Here is a 20,184-nt window from a genome sequence, read left to right on the forward strand (position 1 = left end):
TCTGCATCTGCGCTCTTGATTCTCCCCTTCTACATTCTTTTGATGGATTAGTCCCATCACTTCTTCCTGCTGTATTTTGCAGCAGTATCTTACATCTACAATTTCTCTTTCTTTCTCTTTGCTCTCCCCAGAAATTATGATCCTCTTATGTGTCTGGAACTCTTATCCAATGGCTCTTCTTCCAGATTTCTCTACAGGGAAGTCTATACCCTTGCTTCTCAGAGCATGTCTAAGGATGCAGCATTGGCATCACCTGAGAACTTACTAGAAATGCAGAATCTGAGAGCTGCTGAGCTTTTTTAACAAGGTCCCCAGGTAATTTATTAACGTTTGAGAAGCTCTGGTCTATACTGAGCGTGCTTCCGCATTTCTTTACCCGAACTTAGCCTCTTGGAATCTAGTCTCAAGTTCCTTCCTATCACATTCCCCAAACTGAATCTGCATTCTAAGTCATAAAGTTTCTAATGGACTTCTTATGACACTATAGCTTCCCCGATCTCTTCATAATTAACCCCACTCCCTTCTTCTTTCCAGTTCCCTCACTTTGGTCTATAGGAGACTCTCCTACGATGTCAAAACATTCTGCATGACATTAAATTATACACATGTATGCCTGACCGTACATGCTTATATTCCCGTGTGGCAGAGAAAACACAGACCTGCACAATCAGGTGCCTCAGTAATGCCTTCCCAACAGAGAGGGAGACAGGAAGAGTAGGGAAATTCTCTACGTCTCTGACATGTTTTGGTACTGGAAGTTCACTTTATACACTTCCCACTTTTCTAATACCCCACTCCTCTTTTTTCTAAAGAAGTATTTTATTTGACCACCCTCCATTATATACACCTGCTTCTTTTCCCTTTATGTACTTCCTGTACTCTGCCTTCCTCATTCTTCATTCCCTTTTACTCCTTTCCTCTTTCTTATTTCCTGACCTTCCTCAGGTCTTCGAGTATCTTGAAATGGAACTAATGATGCAGCTTCTTCAGTGGCTCTCTCAATATACTCTGCTGCTGACACTTGATAAGACAGACAACTTATCACCCTTTCACTTCTCTTTTTTCTTACTATGCATTATTTAATAGATGACTTTCTCTGGATATTAGAATATATCAGTGCTCATGTTTTTAAATATTCTATGAAATGACTTTTTTAAAAAATAAAATACAGTTCTCACCTTCTACCTCTTCATTTACTGTATTTTCTCCTTCTTGATCTGCATCCTCAACGAAAGGAACAACAGGTGTTGGTGGCAGATGCTCGGAGAGATTCTGTTCGATTTAATATCAATAATGAGTTTCAATTAGTAGTAATAATGAGTTGCATCAAGATTTCCTTATCACTTATTTAAAAATCTCCATTTCCTACCATAAAAACAATAAGACTTAAAAATAAGAGAAGCATGTATTGACAACCAAAACGTTACTGACAAACCTCGCATATGCTCTCTAGATCAAGCTTATCTTTCATCTGTAGATGGCTACTGATGTTGTAAACAGGCATGGAATGCCAAAGGACACATACTTAGACACAACATTAGCTACGGGCATATTTCAACAAAGATCTAACTTCAAAATACCTAACTCTACTTTGCATTCCTCACCAGAAATCAGAAGGCAATTATTAAAAAATACAATATACTTGCCATAATACAGCATTAACCATTTAAAAAATTTCTAACTGTAGACATGTTTTAGTGTAAAAGTAAGACACTGGATATGATAAGACACTTTGGAGTGTGTCATGTTTAGTGTTAACAGAACAGTGTAGCAGCTCTTTCATTTAGGTCAACATGGGCTTGAAATAAAGCTAAGTACTTTTTGATAAAATTTTTACTGACAGGAAAAATGGTTGAATAAAATGACAGGGTGGTAAGAAAAACTTCTCTTTATGTAATGTTTAAATAAAAGCAAGCAAATTCTAGATGTAGTGTGTAACTCTTTCCCAATTAAGAAATGACTTCAAAATAGTATAGCAAGCCTTAATAAAGAGGGAAGAATAAGAAAACTGATTTGTGTAGCATCAAAAATGTGCCAGGCACTTATTTGCACATTTTCTTCTCTACACAGTATAATAATAAAAATGATTATGATGATAATGATGCTGTTTACCTCACTTACTGCTTCCCGGTCATCCCAGGATGTTAAGAGTAAGGTGATGAACAAATATGATTCCTTGTTCTCTCTGTCCAGTATGTCATCCTCCTAGACTCTCGCATGGCTGACTCCTTCCCATCCTTCAGTATCGGCTTAAATGTCCCCCTCAGAAGGATTTCCTCTGACTGTAGAATTCCACTCCCCCTCCCCATCCTAACTACAAACTTCCTCAATAGTCTCTAACGGAACGTTGTCTGTTTTCTTTATATGTAGCACTTCGAGTGACTTATAGGTTGTTGTTTATTTCTTTTCTGCTCCTTCTACTACAGTGTAAGGCTTCATCTTGTATAATCAGTGTATAACTAACTGTCTAGCACCTAGTTGCTACTCAGTTACAGACATTTATTCAAGGTCAAAGATTTAAAATCTCATCAGGAAGGTCTCTAGTGCCAAATCACTATATCCCTATAGCCCATCTCCAGTATTAGTCTGCTGAAATTTAACGTACCGCAAATTAAAAATAAACTTACCCATTCTAACTTTCCCATTCTTTTCTGGACACTTCTGCCTTCATTTTACAAAAAGGACCCTCCACATTGATTAAGTCCCTGAATACAACTGTGATCATTTTGTCTTGCATTTGCATATTTACTTCCCAGTTGACAAAATGTTTCCACCTTTCTTACCACATTTTTTTTTATCATCACACATACCTAAGAGGTAGATATTAGCACTATTTTTATGAATGAGGCCACTGACATTTGAATGGGTTTAATAATTTCTTCCAAAATTTCACAGCTCTAGTAAATGATGGAACCAGGATAGCAACATGTCTTTTGATTTCCACTTGGTGCTCGTAACACTATGTAGCAGCTGCTTCTGTTGAAGAGATCAAGCCCTTCCCATCTCTTCCCACAGTTGTCCCCTCAGAATCTGTCCTCATTATGTTATACTTCTGTTACTATAAACATGGCTTATTGAATACCACAGAGGTACTCAATGTGTTCTATATTTGAAAATGATTTCTACTTATTATATTAAAACACCACTAAACCTAATTATTTTTAGGATAGTCCTGCACATTTCCTATTGCCCATGCTTTTCCTTCTCCTGAAATGTTCCTTGCAGATCTACACTGGACAATCCGAATACATTAATTCTTTCAAGTCCCAAGCATTAGTCTTTCAAGTTCTATGTTGTAAAACCTGTTTCTCTCTGAATCTCATTAGGACTTTTACACATCCATATAGACCACAGAATCATACATTTGGCCACAGGAAGAATTCTTTAGTTTTTAGACAAACTTAACTTCACAACCCAAACTGATTCCTTGTCACTTTTAAGTCTTAATCCTTTTGCACTGGCTTCTTAAATGAATCCCACAAATTGGCAGAATTTACTATGCAGTGGTAATACAGTTAGCCCATATTGACCTGATTAATGATTGGCTGAAAAATGTAAGAAAATAATTCCTTACAGGCATATGCAGAGCAGAGAAAGTACAGAACCCCCTTTTGTGCTTTAACATCACTCAATGCTTATATTTTAAAATAATAACAATGATAGATAGTACCTCAGGTTCCAACGGAAATTTTATATTTTCCTCTTCTTCTGATATATCTATAGAAGGTTATTCACAGACACATTTATGAGACATTTATTATTATGAATTTTAAACATATATACAAGTCTGTCTCCACTCATGAAGATTTTAATGAAATAAAGTTAATAGCAAAAAAGAATTTTCAGAGGGTTGAAGCAGTTTCAGGAAGAAGTCAGTAGTATATAGAAAGATAGTAAAAGAGAAATATTTAAAATAAATGGATATTATATTTAGTCTACACACATGAATTGATTTTTTTATAACAGCATTTAAGCATAGAAAGAAATATTTTCAGAGATAATCACTAACTTACCACCTCCATTAGTTTTTTACACGAAAATAAAACTGTCATTATTTATTTGCTCTCAAGGAGCACTTTCAATAATACCAATACCATATTACTTTTTTTCCAGGTGTTGGCTTTTTTCATCCTTCCTATAAAAAAAAAAAAAGAACCAACTTCAGAAAACATCTTATTTATTCACTCGCTCACCCACTAAACCAGTCACTAAGCAAACAAACATTGACTGCTTCTATCAAATCATAACCACTATCCTGGGAGAAGCTCAAAACAGTAACAGAAGACAGACTGTGCCCTATATTCAAGTGGGGGTAGAGATGTACGAAAACAAATAGGAATAGAAAAGGAAAATTCACTAGCTCTACGACTGAAGTGAACACAGGACAGTAAGGGCATGAAGGAGAGAACAGTCAATTCCACCTGGGAAGCTCAGGACATGCTGCAAAGACAGGGCCATACTGTGATAGATAAAGTATAGAGCAAGGGTGAGAAGGGTTTCTAGACAGGGCAGCATGAGCAAAACAATGAGGCATGAAACAACATGACAAGTGAGAGGCACCAAAGTAACGTGGTCAAACTGCAACATGGTTAGAGGGACTCGATAGAGAGAGAACGTGGAGAATCAGTCCAAACCACACAACACATGTGTCATCTACAACGTGAACTGTCCCCCTCGTGTAGTGGGATCCTTCAATAGGCAGATGACTTAGATCATCACAGATACATTTACCAAGAGTCACCCTAGCAGCAATGTAAAGATAGATGAACATGGGGGGTGGGGGGATGGAAAACAGTATTTCAAACTCATAGGTCAGAGAGTGAATTATGGTAACAAGATATGAAAAATGGTAAGGAGGCAGAAAATACAGAACTTGGCGAGTGATTGGATTGGTGATCTGAGGGAGGGCTGAAGTGAGTGCAGGATTTTTCAATGTTTCGGTGCTATTTATCATATGGTGCTATTTACTAGGATGGGGAAGCCAGATGACAGAGGAGATTACAGAGTCAGGAAAAGGTTTTCAGTTTAGGGCATATGAAATTTGAGGCACACAGGGGACTTAGAAGAGAGATCTGGATACATATATTTGGAGTACAAGTAGATGACCTAACTCAGGAAAAGCATATGGGGTTACGAAGATAAACATAGTAATCTGGTAGAATTAAATAGTGCAAACCTACACAAAACTCTGAAATTTTGAAAATGACAAGGAGAGGAAGGAAACAAAACCATGGGATTCAGTTTTTCAATTACGTGTTTCAACATTTGTTTTGAGGATATAAAATATGCTTTTATATGCAGGTATTTATTTCTAGAATATTATGGCAATGTGAATTTTTTAATTTAACGAAAAGATTTAATTTTAAAACACCAATTCAAGATGCTGCAAGAAGACTCCTTTTTAAAAATTCATCTTACAACCAGGCACAGTGGTTCATGCCTGTAATCCCCACGCTTGGGAGGCTGAGGAGGGAAGATTGGTTGAGGCCAGGATTTCAAGACTAGCCCAGCAACATAATGAGACCTGTCTCTACAAAAAAATTTTTAAAAACTAGGCATTGTGGTGCATTCCTGTGGCCCTAGCTACTCTGAAGGATTGCTGGAGCCCAGGAGTTCAAGGTTATAGTGACCTTTGATCCTGCCACTGTACTCCAGCCTGGGTGACAGAGCAAGAGCCTGTCTCTTAAAAAAATAAAAGTAAAAATAAAAATAAAAGTGAGGAAAAATTCATCTTAAAAGTTTTAAATGGGGCCGGGCGCGGTGGCTCACGCCTGTAATCCTAGCACTCTGGGAGGCCGAGGCGGGTGGATTGCTCAAGGTCAGGAGTTCGAGACCAGCCTGAGCGAGACCCCGTCTCTACTAAAAATAGAAAGACATTATATGGACAACTAAAAATCTATATAGAAAAAATTAGCCGGGCATGGTGGCGCATGCCTGTAGTCCCAGCTACTCGGGAGGCTGAGGCAGCAGGATCGCTTAAGCCCAGGAGTTTGAGGTTGCTGTGAGCTAGACTGACGCCACGGCACTCACTCTAGCCCGGGCAACAGAGTTAGACTCTGTCTCAACAAAAAAAAAAAAAAAAAAAAAAGTTTTAAATGGTAGAAGAGAAATGCTTATGTGGTTATAGAATTATGGGGCATTTTTAAGTACTATTATGATGTAGAAAGAAATGTAACCCCCTAGTTTAAAATTCATGTGGTTTTCTTATTACAACATCACACTAAAAGCTCTAATTTTCTATTTACACCAGTTTTTAACTGGAGAAAGGATCTCGTATAAAAAAATGCAGCTGGTTAGGCATGGTGGCTCATGCCTGTAGTCCTAGCACTCTGGGAGGCCGAGGCATCCAGGAGGGAGGATTGCTTGAGCTCAATATTTTGAGACCAGCCTGAGCAAGAGTGAGATCGTTGTCTCTACTAAAAGTAGAAAAATTAGCTGGGTGTGATGGGATACGCCTATAGTCCCAGCTACTGGGGAGGCTGAGGCAGGAGGATCGTTTAGTCCGGGAGTTTGAGGTTTTAGTGAGCTGTGATGATGCCACTGCATTCTGCCCAGGGCAACAGAGCCAGACGCCATCCATCTCACACACACACACACACACACACACACACACACAAAAGCTAATTGTCAAGTTGAAGATTTCAAAGTTTTCAAATACACCTATGATTGTCAGCAGGACTGAATATTCACATAAGGAGAGAAGTAAAGGACTAAAAACTCAAATCAACAGGATTCCTAAGTTTTAGAGATGAAAGAATTTATGTCAACGTTTAACACTATGAATACTAAAGTTAATAAAGATCTCTGAGAATACAAAATTTCCTCATTGCTGGAGGTGTTTATAAAAGTAAAAAATCATCTTCCCAAGATACTTTTGTGTACTCTGTTGGCAATCCTATGATTTGAAGACAACAGGTTGTTTATTTGAGAAAAATTCATAGATTTTGATTGCATTCCATAATGGCAAACCTAAGAATTGCTGACCATCACCAACTTTTTTCAATCTCAATCCCGCACATCTCTCTCTCTCTTGTGATCACACTTGTTTTCTATTATGATCTTGATGACGTCCATTTCTTTCCAGGATCCTTGTCATCATTGTGAGGATCATGGGGATGGTATGTGGGAAAAGCATGGGGGGAAAAGGTTTTGGAAAAAAACAACTTACCTTTGTAAGACCAGGGTTTGCTGAAGACTTGAGAGAAGGTTTCAGAAGAGGGTCAGGTGATGGAAAGGCAGGATGAAAAAAGCCCTGGACTTTGCCTGATGTTGTGGGAAGGCTTTCAACCACAGCTTCCTACTAACTCTCAGAATTCCTGTTCTCAAGGTTCTAATAGATAACACATCAATAGGCAATCTTCAAATAGCTTACAATTTTTCCCTTTCAGAAAAGCAATATATAGCTCCTTTAAGTTTTGTATTGAGTTAACCTGGAAAAAAAAATACAGCTTTAAGCATAACAAGTATCAAATTGGATAAAATAATTATAATATTTACCATTACTCTATGATCTAAAACAAAGAGCACAGGTTTTGGAGCCATTCAGATATAGATTCAAACCTCAACTCTGCCATTTACTAACCTACGTCTTGTCATGGGGTGAGGATTATGAGAACTGATACAGATTTCCTCAGAATGTTAACCCCTTCACTCCTACTTGGCTATCATACAAACACTATGATATCCATTAGATTATTTTCTCAACCAAAATAACCTAAAAGAAAAATGTAGCCCTAGATACTTTAGAGTATTATTGAAAAAACTAACATGAAGAAGTGTAAATTAATTATGTGTTAGATTTTGAAATGTGTTTGCTTGATTTCTATTTGCATGAATGATCTCTTGTGGGGGAACAGGTGAGAGTTTAGTTTTTAGCAGTATCTTATTGAAATGGCTTGGCATTACAAACAGAATAAGTTTCTTCTATTCTGTTTGTCAAAAATCTAAATATAAATAATTGTATAAAATCAGCTCCTTCCAAGAGAAAAGCAAGAATAAACCTTGTGGGGCAACGATTGATGAATGGAAGCCACACACAGCTGCTGAAGAGAAAGCCCTAACTAAATGTGCTGACAATGGAGACAGAGATGGACTGAAAAAACAGACAATGAAGAAATGTGTTCTGGAAAGAAAAAATGTAGGCTTGGGTAAATCATTTTTAAAAAGTGGGGAAGAAGGGAAAAACAAACAAAAAAGAGAGACATGATCAGTCTATCAAGTATGAAGGAAGAAAAGGAAAAATGTTCAGTGCAATAAGGTACATGGAAAAATACAGACATAGAACAGAGACTTTTGTACATAATAGATCCCTAATGACACTGATTACTCTTTATCCTACAATTAGTTTTTTGTAAATAATTCTGTAATAAAGAGTTTAATCTTATTACTGTAAAATAAGATGTTCAATTATTAATAGTTAAACGTGGTCATCTACCAGTACCCGAATGCTGTAACATTGTAACTACAGAGAGAGAAAAATGGAAAAAGAAATGTTTCATCACCTTTCTACTTGGAGAAAGAATTGGTAATCAGGACTAGAAAGAGTAATGTATGGCTTGAAAAGGTGTATCTAATAGAACATGGGGTTGGGGCTAAAAAATGTTTAAGAAATTTTAATCTAAAATCCTAATCTAAGCTTCCAGTTGGCAGATACCAGAAAATATTCTATAGCTCTCTTTCCTACTTACATATTTCTCATTTATTTACTTCTTATTTGGGATACATTTTCTCAACATAAGTCACCTGAACTTACACATATTAAGCATTCAAAGGGAATATAAATTTAAGCCACATTTTAGAACTGCATTAAACTATTAGATATATTATAAATACTACTTGTAACATTCCAGTATATACAAATCCATTTCTCTGTTCATTTATTCACATTAAAAAAGTATTAAAATGCTTCTTAGGTGCAAGACTTTATTCTAGGCACTCCAGGATTCTTAACCTCTAGTAGCTCATAGTAATGCAGGATCTTTAAAACGATTATTGAAATAACTAAATACAAAAATTTCTGGAATTTGAAATTTTAGAACGTAATACAAGGTCTTTGAGTGGCTATTTTTAAAAACTACAATGCAAAAACTTCTGAAATGAAAGTCTTCCCATAAGGTTGTTAAGAGTCTCTGCTTCTAGAACTGGTTATTATTTGGGGCAAAACATGTATTCTTCAATTAGATGAAGAGTTTTGAATATACTTCTAATGGAATGAATTAGAAAACACACTGGAATCCCTTGTAATACCGATTTTTCAAAAGAGAATTTAAATTTCTACATGACCCCAATTTTTTTGTTGTTGTTGCTTTTAAAAGAGATGGAGTCTTGCTGCATTGCCCAGCCTAGTCTTGAGGTCCTGGGCTCAAGAAATCCTCTTGCCTCAGCTTCCCAAGTAGCTGCGACTACAGGCATGCATCACCATGCCCAGCTAAATTTCCACAATTTCTAACATTATTTTAGACTAATTACAGAACCAAGAATAGAAATAAGAGAAAAATCTCTGCTAAAAACTATATGATACCAAGATAATAAGTGTCCAAGAGAAAAGAAATTATATGCTATGTGCTGTACATTTTTGGACCTAAAAGGTACCAGAGAGATTCCATAATTATTATAATAAGCAATTGCATCCAAAGATTTATTTATATATAAGTACTATAAAAGTCATGTCAGTAGGATTTAAAAATCACAGTAAAAATACTTTCCAAATAAACCTGTACCAAATTTCATATTTCCTCTATTGTGGGAAAACTTTTGCTAATATAATTTCTCTGTCAGTCTGTATTTTCCAGCCCATTCTTTTTGCAGCCCCCACTCCCTCAAAGGATTTATCAACCCTTGACCACTGTTAAATTTCATGAGGAAATACTATAAAAAACTAGGTTCAGAGCAGAAAAATTAATTTCACAAGAGAACACTTTACCTTGGGCTCAGGACCAAGGGGGTTTTCATCATCTGACGAGTGCCATGATTGAGGGACATCAACTCCCAGTTCACTGAAAATATTTCAGAACAAAAATATACAACAAAAATGAGTGCTTTCTTTCTTTCTTTCTTTTTTTTTTTTTAAAGTTCTGGTTCATATCCAGGTGCTCTCTCCAAACAACAAAAACAAAATCCAGGGAAAGGTCAGCTATCTGCATATTAAATGTTTCTTGGCAGAATTAAAATATGTCCTCTGTTTTGAAAAAATATTTTAGTTACCTATTTCTGCCTCCACCTCTCCCAACCTAAGATTCAAGGAAGATTCACCCTTAGTATCATAACAATTAGTGGCAACCAATATACTGGCAGAGCCTCAGAATAATTTGACTACTCAAATTGTCTGTCCTGAAGGCTGAACTGAAAATCCAATTCATGGCTGACATAACTCTTGTGACTTGAACTGAAACAACCTAATAACCTCATAAAAGGTAGAAAGATACACTGTCCCCTCTTTATTTTCTATCTCTAGTTCAAAAACTAATCTCTGTCACTGAAATATGGCAGTCCTGTTCCTTCAGCAGGGAAACCACTTAAGGCTCCACTGCTTCCCTTTACCCTAAAACAGTACAGGAAGTCCTTGGAAATGTTTGAAAGCTACTAAGTCAAAGAACAAAGGCACATGTGGTTACTCGGAATACTCTTCCCAGAAAGAGTGAAACATTAAAAATTATAAAATCCGATTATTTTCCCTACATAGGTCCTACTATTCAGGTCCACATAAACTGGGAAGCCAGCCATTAAAAACCTTCATAGGCACCCACATGACCGAGGAGAGAGAGACTGCTGGAGAAACAGAGTCCTGGTAGTTATACCTCTCTTTCCCTAAGTACTAAGTATCTTCCTTTCTGTGGGCTCCCACTTTCAGATCCCTCTTCCGCAGGCCTCAGTGACAATCTCCGACCTTTCAATCTTAAGCCTATGAAAGCACACATTCTTGAAAGCTTGGGCTCAAATGACCAAGAGTAAGAGATCTCTATATTCTCATTCCCAGAAAACAAGCTAAATGGTGTCTCCATCATCTACCTGCAGCACAGGCATGTTACCAACCACCCAGTGAAGCTCCATGACTGATTTGCCAGCCAATCCTACCCCGTCCTTACCCTACATGTACGTGGGAAGGGTATCAGCAAATTGGGAAAGAGGCAGAGGGGAGGGGACACTTGTCCTGGGCCACAGATCTGTGTAGTTCAGCAACCTCCAGCCCCCTACTACTCGAGGGGCTCTAAGTCACCCCTCTGTAAGTTGGGGTAGAAGTAGATGATGCCCCATTCCTATCTGCTGTAGAAACTCTTCCCAGTGGCTAAAATTCTTTCAACGTCTTTCAATAGAAGCCTTCAAGTTTGTCAGTTCCTCCCAGTAAACAAAATAACCAGCAGCCTGTTTAGGACTCCCTTGGACCCCTTATTTTAATGTGCCTTTCTAGATCACTCCCAACATCCTGTGTCCTTCATTCCCATGATATTTCTTTATCAAATTTGTCATGAACCCCAATATTCTGGTCTCTTTTCTAAAATCCTTATTCCTATCTAACACAGTGTTGTTTTTCTTCAAACTTGGCCTTCTCCTGCTCATTAGATTCTTCTCTACTGCCATTCGGTTCACCAGCAAATTCCACTCTCATCCTATTCCACTGGGTTCACTAGACCCACTATCCATTTCTATTACCAAAACACTCACCTACAGGATGATAAAGAAGGAAGAGTCCTGGGCTTTGAATTAAGGACCCTGAGTTCAAATCTCATTTCTGCCACTTACTATCTCCAAATGAGTCACTTTAATCTCTCTGAGTTCGGGCTCTCCATTTGAACAATCACTTGACCAGCATCTTAAGCACAGGTCAAAGTACTAGAGGGCACTTTGGTTAGTTACTAAGATCCCTTAAAATCCTGAAATTCTGTGTTCTTTTGATTCTATCTACAGAAAAATGGGAAATGCTTACCTGGCAGAAATGGAAAAAATTATATAACAAAAGAAACATTAAAAAAAGAGCACAGATATATATATATATATGTGTATATATATATATATATCTCAATACAAGATTTTAGAAAAGTGATAGAAGGGGGAAAAAAGGCTGTAGGAAAAAAACCAACAACAACATAGAACTAGGCAGGAGTACTAGTCTAAAGGGAAACTCAAACTGGAAAGTGAGTAAGTAGAGAAATCAATTAGAAATAGCCACTAAATAAATGCTAAACATACTTAATAAAATGATCTGTAGATAAATATCCTTCATTTATAGTAAAACAATTCCTCTCTAGGCCTTGCCTGGTCTCGCTTATGTAAAAGCTTATGGCCAGAGGTACGTGAGATCTGGCCTACAACCTTTGATGGCACACACAAGGTACTGGGTACCACTGACATTGTCAAATATATTAGGACAAACTCTTGGACTAGTCAGGCTTCTAAGAAAAACTCTCAATGAAAGATAACAGAACTAAATTTGTCTTTCTGAATTGCTCCGATTTGGACCTGTACCTTCTTCCCAATGCTACACAGGTCTCTGTGGATCTATGCTGAGGGGCAAGTGAAGGGATTTGGGAGCCAGGTAGGCTGATGGTAAAATCATCGGTCAGCTACTTCTTAACTGTGGGCTCACGTGCCAATTAATCAACCTCTCTGAACCACAGTTTCCTAATTAGTAAAAGTTGGTTATCATAGCACAGATCCTTGCAAAGCTGCTAGGATGACTATATGAGATGATGCACATAATATGGTCTCTAGCCCAGAGTAGAAAACTCAACAAATATTAGCTTTTTCTCTGTATTTGATTAGTAAACATTTAATTTTTTAAAATCTGTAAAATCTTACCTGCTAGAAGAGTCTTCAGATCTCTTATCATCATCCTCTGTTAAAGAAAAAATAAGGTACATTTTAAATCAACAATAGAAAAATGTAAACTATTAAAAACAGAAGAGGGCACAGTGGTATGTGCCTGTAATCCCAACTACTTCAGAGGCTGAGGAGGCAGGAGTACTTCAGGAGCCCAGGAGTTCAACACAGTAAGAGTCCATGTTTATAAAAAGAAAAAATGCATGCACAGTTTTGGGCATGCTTTAGACCTTATTAAAACAAAAGCATAAGACTCCAAAACTTTGTTACAAAGTATTCCTTTAGTACCATACCTGGAGACTATACTAGAATTAATATTAATTATACTATTGATAGGCAATTAATGCATTAAGAACTCTTACTTCCCCCCTTTGTATTTATCAAATGCAAGGAAGATTGGGAGTTATCAAAATTTGATACCCACAAGTGAACTGCTGTGAACAATAATCAGAACGATCATATTCCTCACTGAACCCTACAGACTGACAGAAAGGGTATCATCAGCAGAATCGGTATCATGAGCGAACAGTGTCAAACTTAAAGAGCGTGATTTCTGGACCAATGGACCCAGAGCAGTATACAGTAGTCCCCCCCAACCACTATATTTGTGGAAAAAAGCACACACAATGTGTTTTTCCTCTGCTATCACACCACAAGAACAATCAACACAGATGACTTCCATGACCAAATGTGTGGGGTTTTCCCTACCAATAAGCAAGCAATCAACTCTGCTGCAGACACCATCTGGGTTCCCTCTAATTCAATTCTGACACCATCTACCTGGAGATGGCATCAGAACCCACAGGCTGAGGGCTCAGTCCCCAAGGCTCCTCACCCACAGCAGTGGCAAATCTCGGCCTCCAGAACTTCTCACCGACTGGCTTTAAGTTGGGGTTCCCATGATCCCCTGTTTGGGTTCAATTAATTTGCAAGAACAGTTCACAGAACTCAGGGAAACATTTACTTACATTCACCAGCTTATTAGAAAGGATATAACAAAGGGTACAGATGAAGAGATGCAGAGGGTGAGGTACGGGGAAGCTGTGTGGATCTTCCATGCCCCTCCTGGGTCCGCCACCCTCCAGGAAGCTCCAAATGTTCAGTCATCTGCAAGCTCTCCGAACCCAGTCCTGCACTTTTATGAAACCTTCCCTACATAGGCATGACTGATTGTTTCACTGGCCTTTGGTGATCAATATCACCCTCAGCTCCTCTCCCCTCCCAGGAGTTTGGGGGTAGGCCTGGGAATCCCAACCCTCTAATCCAGCCTTGGTCTTTCTGGTGACCAGCCCCCAACCTAAAGCTACCTAGGGGCTGCCAGCCAGCAGTCCATCATTAGCATACAAAAAGACATCACTTGGGAGATTCTAAGGATTTTAGAAGTCATATGCCAGGAAACAGGGTTGAAGATCAAATATATGTATCACAATATCACATCCATGGTTTTGAGTTTTGCAATTTCAGTTACCCATCATCAACCATGGTCCAAAGTATTAATTAGAAAATCCAGAAATAAGCAATTCATGAGTTTTAAATTGTGTACCAGTCTGAGGAGTGTGATGCAATCTGGAGCCATCCCGCTCCGTTGTGCCCAGGACATGAATCATCTTTGTCCTGTGTGTCCACACTGGATATGCTATCCACCTGCAGCCATCGACACGGTCTGTTCCTTACATCCAATTGTCAACATCACCATGGCTCCATGATCCAGGATCACCTGAGGCAATGCTCTTCCTTCTGACATCCAGTCAGAAGGTCAACAGTAGCCTAACACTACATCACAACACCCATGACATTCACTTCATTTCTTCCCATCACATAGGCACTGTGTCACCTCATATCACCACAAGAAGGGTGAGCACAGTACAGGAAGATATTTTGAGGGACCACTTTCACATAACTTTTATTACAGTATATTATTATAATTGTTCTATTTCATTACTATTAATAGTTGTTAATCACACACTGTGCCTAATTTATAAATTAAACTTTATCATAGATATGTATGTATAGAAAAAACATTGTATAGATAGGGCTCAGTACTATCAGTAGTTCCAGGCATTCACCAGGGTGGGTCTTGGAATGTGTCCCCCACAGACAAGGAGGAACCACTGTACTTAGTTTGCTGTGACACAACACAGCTTCCCCAGCTCTGTTCAGTGTAGGATAAAACATGCTATTACAAGGAAGCTAAGCTTATGGGCACTGTGCTGTGTTTGCCTGGCAAGACACAGGAAACAGGCCAGGGACAAGGATCCTTGCAAAGACTTCCTGGCTGCCAGCAGAGAAGACCTCAGGAGACATCAATATACTTCCTCTTGCTATCCTCTTCTGGAGAAGATGGTGGTAAGCGTACTTAGTTCTAGTGATTTTCTCTGCCCTATGCATGGCGCAAACAAGGCTCAAATTCACCTGCCATTTTATTAATACCTCCACAGAACCACGGGAATGATCACTCCCTTAAGGGCTTATCCCTACCTCATATTCAGAGAAACTTAAGAAGAAATCCTGGGGAGGTATGGCGAGTTGCCAGGGAGTAGTAGCTGATATGAAAAAATATATATCAATAAAACTCTCAATTTACTCAAGTTCCAAGAATGTGCCAACAGTTTTTCCTCTCCCTAGTGGGAGGAAAAAAATTCTCTTCATTTTATGTAGAGGAAAACATGTGACCCTCGTGGCATTCCTTATGACAGACAGACAATCCAGTTGTAGGGGAGCCATGCTGCAATAACACAGACTGTTGTCAAACTCATCCCTCAGAGGAAGAGCATCAGTGAGGAACATAGTCATTCACCTGTAGTATTCACCATCTGGTCTTATTTCCAATGGCAAAGTAAGTATAAAACACTTTGTAATCCCAATTTGATGAAGTACAACATCTTGAGATTGTCCCCTTCCATTACTACGGTCCATCTGGACCCACCTCATACAGCAGATATGTGCTGTGTAGAACTGCATGACGTCATTTTTCTCCACCCTCCCCATTATATGGCAAATGTCTACAGAAATCATGCTTTTTCAGCATGTAGAGCGTATGTCAACAGATCCTACGCCGATGAACAAGAAAAAAAGGAAGACAAAAGCAAGGACAAAGAATACCTTAAATGGTTATATGGAATTACTTGGATCTTTAATTTTTTAAATATTCAAAAAGATACCGACTGTATTATTCCATCTATATGTAGCTATTCTGGAAAAAGTGGAAATACGGATACAGCAAAAACATCAGTGGTTGCCAGGGGTGAGTGGGGAGGCAGAGAGGCATGAAAAGGTAGGTACAGAGGATTTCTCAGGGCAATGAAACTCTTCTGTAGATGATACCACAACAGTAGATACATGTCATTATACATTTGTCCAACACCACAGAATGCACAACATCACGAGTGAACCCTACTGTAAACTATGGACTTTGGGTGACAATGATGTGTCGATGTAGGTTCATCAATAGTAACAAACGTACCACTCTGGTGGGAGATCTCATGACAGGAAAGGCTAAGCCTGTGTGGGAGGCATCATGTGTATGGGAAATCTCTGTACCTTACTCTCAATTTTACCATGAACTTAAAACTGCATTAGAAAATAACGTTATTAATTTTTTTAAAAAAGAGATTCACTGAGCTTGTTATTACCGTATGTTATAACAAGAGACAGTCAGCTTGAACATTGGAGATAATTAAAGATTAAAGTAACAGAGTATGGACATTATCTCTCAAATTGAAGTATATACAACACATAAAGCAAATAATTTTAATTGCACACTTAGGCAAGAAGGTAATAGGTAAAATGACTATGTTATCTTATTTTGCAATTACAAACAGGAAACAGGAATTTAACACAATATGAATCTAAACTGGACCATCCCAATAAATTAAAATAAGACATTTTGACTCTAATTTCAAATCACAAATCATTATGCTTATTTTATCCAACAATTTTACTGAAAGGTTTATCAAAAAGGACAGATTACAATTACCTAACATTGCCATAATATCTTATATACAAATACCTGTTAAATATTCACCAAAAGTCAAAAAAAGTAACCAGCATTGCAACTTATTATGGATAATGCAACTGAAACCAGTCCCATGTTATATCATTATATTTATTATTTGCTATTAATATAAAACTTTAAGGCAACACCAAAATGGAAGTCAGGGCTACAACTGCTGTGCAGAAAAGACTTCATTGAGCAGGCAGGAGAATGCCATCCTTAGGAAGACCCGCTTGCAAGGCTGACCCTTGGCTGGCATTAGGGCACTTCCCTAAGTGGTAAGAGTGGCTCAGGGTGCCTAAACTGTTTGTACAACCAACGTGGTATACTCTGAATAGCTGCTTTCCTTTTGGGAGTCTGGAGTTTTGGTGCATGCAGGGGAGAGGATGTCTACGTGACTAGCCTCCACAGAAGACGTGGCCACTGAGTCTCTAATGAGACTCTGGTACTGGTAGACAACACTGCACATGTGTTGTCAAAATTTGATGCCAGGTGTATTGGGCACATCCTGGTAACTCTATAGGGAGAGTAACTTCTTAAATAATTCTGAATTCTAAACCAAAGAAGTTAATTTAAAGAAAGAAATTGTAATAAAAATATGCAATTTACACATTGTTTTTTTAAACTGCATTTTTGGGATCAAAACTTCCTTAATCTTATTTTTTTACCTAGGGTAGGACCATCGAGACAAAGTCACTATCAGAATTCTTACCTGGGTTGCTCTTTTGAGAAGGATGCTTAGAAGAATTTTGGCTGCTCTCACTGCCACTTCCTGCTTCCTCTATTATAACCTGTTTGTGAAGGCTATGTATACAAAACAGAATAAATAAAATTACTATGCGAATACTGATAAGAAAAACGGTTACCAAAAACATTAAATTCTTAGCATATTTCAGACAATATCAGAGCTAAGATCAGAACTTTAATTATGCCATACACTTCAAATTTGTACGCTCTACAAACTTATTAAGCTTCTAACTAAAGAAGGAAAAAAGTAAGTTGAAGTAGTGATGAATTCAGACCAGTATAGCTCAGTAAATTAAATAGAGTTAGCTTGATATAATGCAAAGTGTCCTAGCTCTGTAAGCAATAGCTATTTGTTCTTGGACAAGCTGCTTTTCTTAGGCTCACTGTCTTCTTCTAAAAAAATAAGGATTATACTGCCTTAATTCATTAGGTTGTTTTGAACATTTAACAAGATAACTTTTTTTTTTTTTTTGGACAGAGTCTCGCTTTGTTGCCCGGGCCAGAGTGAGTGCCGTGGCGTCAGCCTAGCTCACAGCAACCTCAAACTCCTGGGCTTAAGCGATCCTACTGCCTCAGCCTCCCGAGTAGCTGGGACTACAGGCATGCACTACCATGCCCAGCTAATTTTTTCTATATATATTTTAGTTGGCCAGATAATTTCTTTCTATTTTTAGTAGAGACAGGGTCTCGCTCTTGCTCAGGCTGGTCTTGAACTCCTGACCTTGAGCGATCCACCCGCCTCGGCCTCCCAGAGTGCTAGGATTACAGGCGTGAGCCACCACGCCCGGCCAAGATAACATTTTTAAAGTGCTCAGAGAAAGCAATGGAATAATTTGCTTTTGAACTTAATTGCTGACACTATTTTGGAATCCCAAATAAAACCCAATGTGCATTTCTTCATAGGTTCTAATAGTCACATGCTGCAGTTTTCAGAAAATGTTATTAAGTCCTCATTGTAGATGGTAGTTGTTCTATTCTTTGTGGCTTGTAATTGAGAGTATCTCAGCTATTATATAATTTGCAACAAAATTTATTTAAGAATAGATTTATCATTAAATTAGATAACATAATTTTGTTGTTGTTGTCACTGTTGTTGTTGAGATGGGGTCTCACTCTGTCACCCACTGTGGAATGCAATGGCATGGTCAGAGTTCACTGCAGCCTCAGACTCCTGGGCTCAAGCAATCCTCCCTCCTCAGCCTCAGGAGTAGCTGAGATTACAGGTGGGAGGCACCAACCTGGCGAGTTAGATAACATAACTGTCCCCTCTTACTAAGCTGATCAATTGCACCAAGGGCAGAAACAAATAAATGTCAAGATTTGGCTTGGACTACTACTATTCCTTCTCTACCTAACCAAACTCTGAACCACCAGATCTTTGTTAGAATGATGCTTCAACTGCATGTTTATCTCCAACTGACATGGAAGACAAAACCCTAGTTTTCTTTTTTGCCATGTTCCATGAAGGAGATGCCAATTGACATTTTTCTCATTTCCGAGATACATACTGACAAAATATTTGCACGCAACATCTCACAGGTTACTCATCTCTGTTCTCATCTCATAGGTATCGTACGTGGATATTTTCATAGTGAAAATCCTCATTTCAATATTGAAGGCCACCCACTTTGCTTTGACTCACACAGTATCCTTGGAGCTAGTCAGCAAGTAGTCAAATGACCTTCCACAAAATATGGGATACTTCACAGATTGGAGTGTCATCCTTGGGCAGGGGCCATGCTCATCTTCTCGGTACTCTCCTAATTTTGATATATGTGTTGCCCACACAAGCCCTACTCTTCTACACGGATGCTGATGAGTCATAGATAGGGCTTAGCCATGTTTGTTCCAACTCACCTCCTTTAGATTCAGACAGTTCTGCTGAAGGGCTTCCTTGTCAGGTAGAATTTAAAAATATTTTAAAACTTGAGGTAGAGATACACATAGCTTGGGAGATTTTCATGATTATGGAAACCAATCACTTGAGGGGCCAACCACAAGCTGGTGCCCACTACTCTGGGGAAGGAGGATATGGGACTTTCCACTACCTAAGAAAAGGTGCCACACAAGATAGAAAGGGGCCTTGGGGTACAAATCTGGTAACAAAGAAGAAAGGAAGTTTCGATCTCTTCCTGCAACATTACCTGAACAGAACAATCACGTATGCTATTTGCTAAGGAAAACCCATAAAAGAACCTCAAAGAATCACTTACAGAAGGACTAGGCTAACACGGGGACTCCAAATAAGGTTTTGAATGTGGGGGGAAGGGTCAATTTGCTCACTATGTGTGTGGCTAAAGCTGGGAGGCCCAGCTACCAGAGCACGATGCTGGTGCTTTGGGAGCAATGCCTGAGCATACAAGAATATGTATGTGAACTAAAATATGTTGTAATTTTGAAGCCTAAGGATGCATTGCCATGAAGACTGAGGGATGTGAATCAGTCAGGGCATCCTGGTAGCAAAGGTCAATCACATCAGATTGGCCGGGCGTGGTGGCTCACGCCTGTAATCCTAGTACTCTGGGAAGCTGAGGCGGGAGGATAGTTTGAGCTCAGGAGTTCGAGATCAACCTGAGCAAGAGCGAGACCCCCATCTCTAATAAAAAGAGAAAGGAATTATATGGACA

The 20,184-nt window shown here is 38.6% G+C and overlaps 1 protein-coding gene and 1 pseudogene across 1 annotated transcript in view; both read right to left on the minus strand.

The window, feature by feature from the left end:
- Window positions 1-889: 889 nt before the first annotated feature.
- The window catches only part of LOC138373826 (putative ankyrin repeat domain-containing protein 19), a 33,374-nt gene continuing 14,079 nt past the window's right edge, over window positions 890-20,184 (minus strand). The window contains exons 7-13 of the mRNA XM_069456424.1: window positions 17,523-17,614; window positions 12,796-12,832; window positions 9,923-9,995; window positions 7,373-7,430; window positions 3,671-3,717; window positions 1,179-1,272; window positions 890-1,020 (exon numbers count right to left, since the gene is read on the minus strand). Coding sequence (XP_069312525.1) covers window positions 890-1,020; window positions 1,179-1,272; window positions 3,671-3,717; window positions 7,373-7,430; window positions 9,923-9,995; window positions 12,796-12,832; window positions 17,523-17,614 — 532 coding nt within the window. The remainder of the gene's footprint in view (window positions 1,021-1,178; window positions 1,273-3,670; window positions 3,718-7,372; window positions 7,431-9,922; window positions 9,996-12,795; window positions 12,833-17,522; window positions 17,615-20,184) is intronic.
- Window positions 19,245-19,345, minus strand: LOC138374098 (U6 spliceosomal RNA; annotated as a pseudogene).

Source organism: Eulemur rufifrons, chromosome 23, assembly GCF_041146395.1.
Source record: "Eulemur rufifrons isolate Redbay chromosome 23, OSU_ERuf_1, whole genome shotgun sequence".
Taxonomy (NCBI): domain Eukaryota; kingdom Metazoa; phylum Chordata; class Mammalia; order Primates; family Lemuridae; genus Eulemur; species Eulemur rufifrons.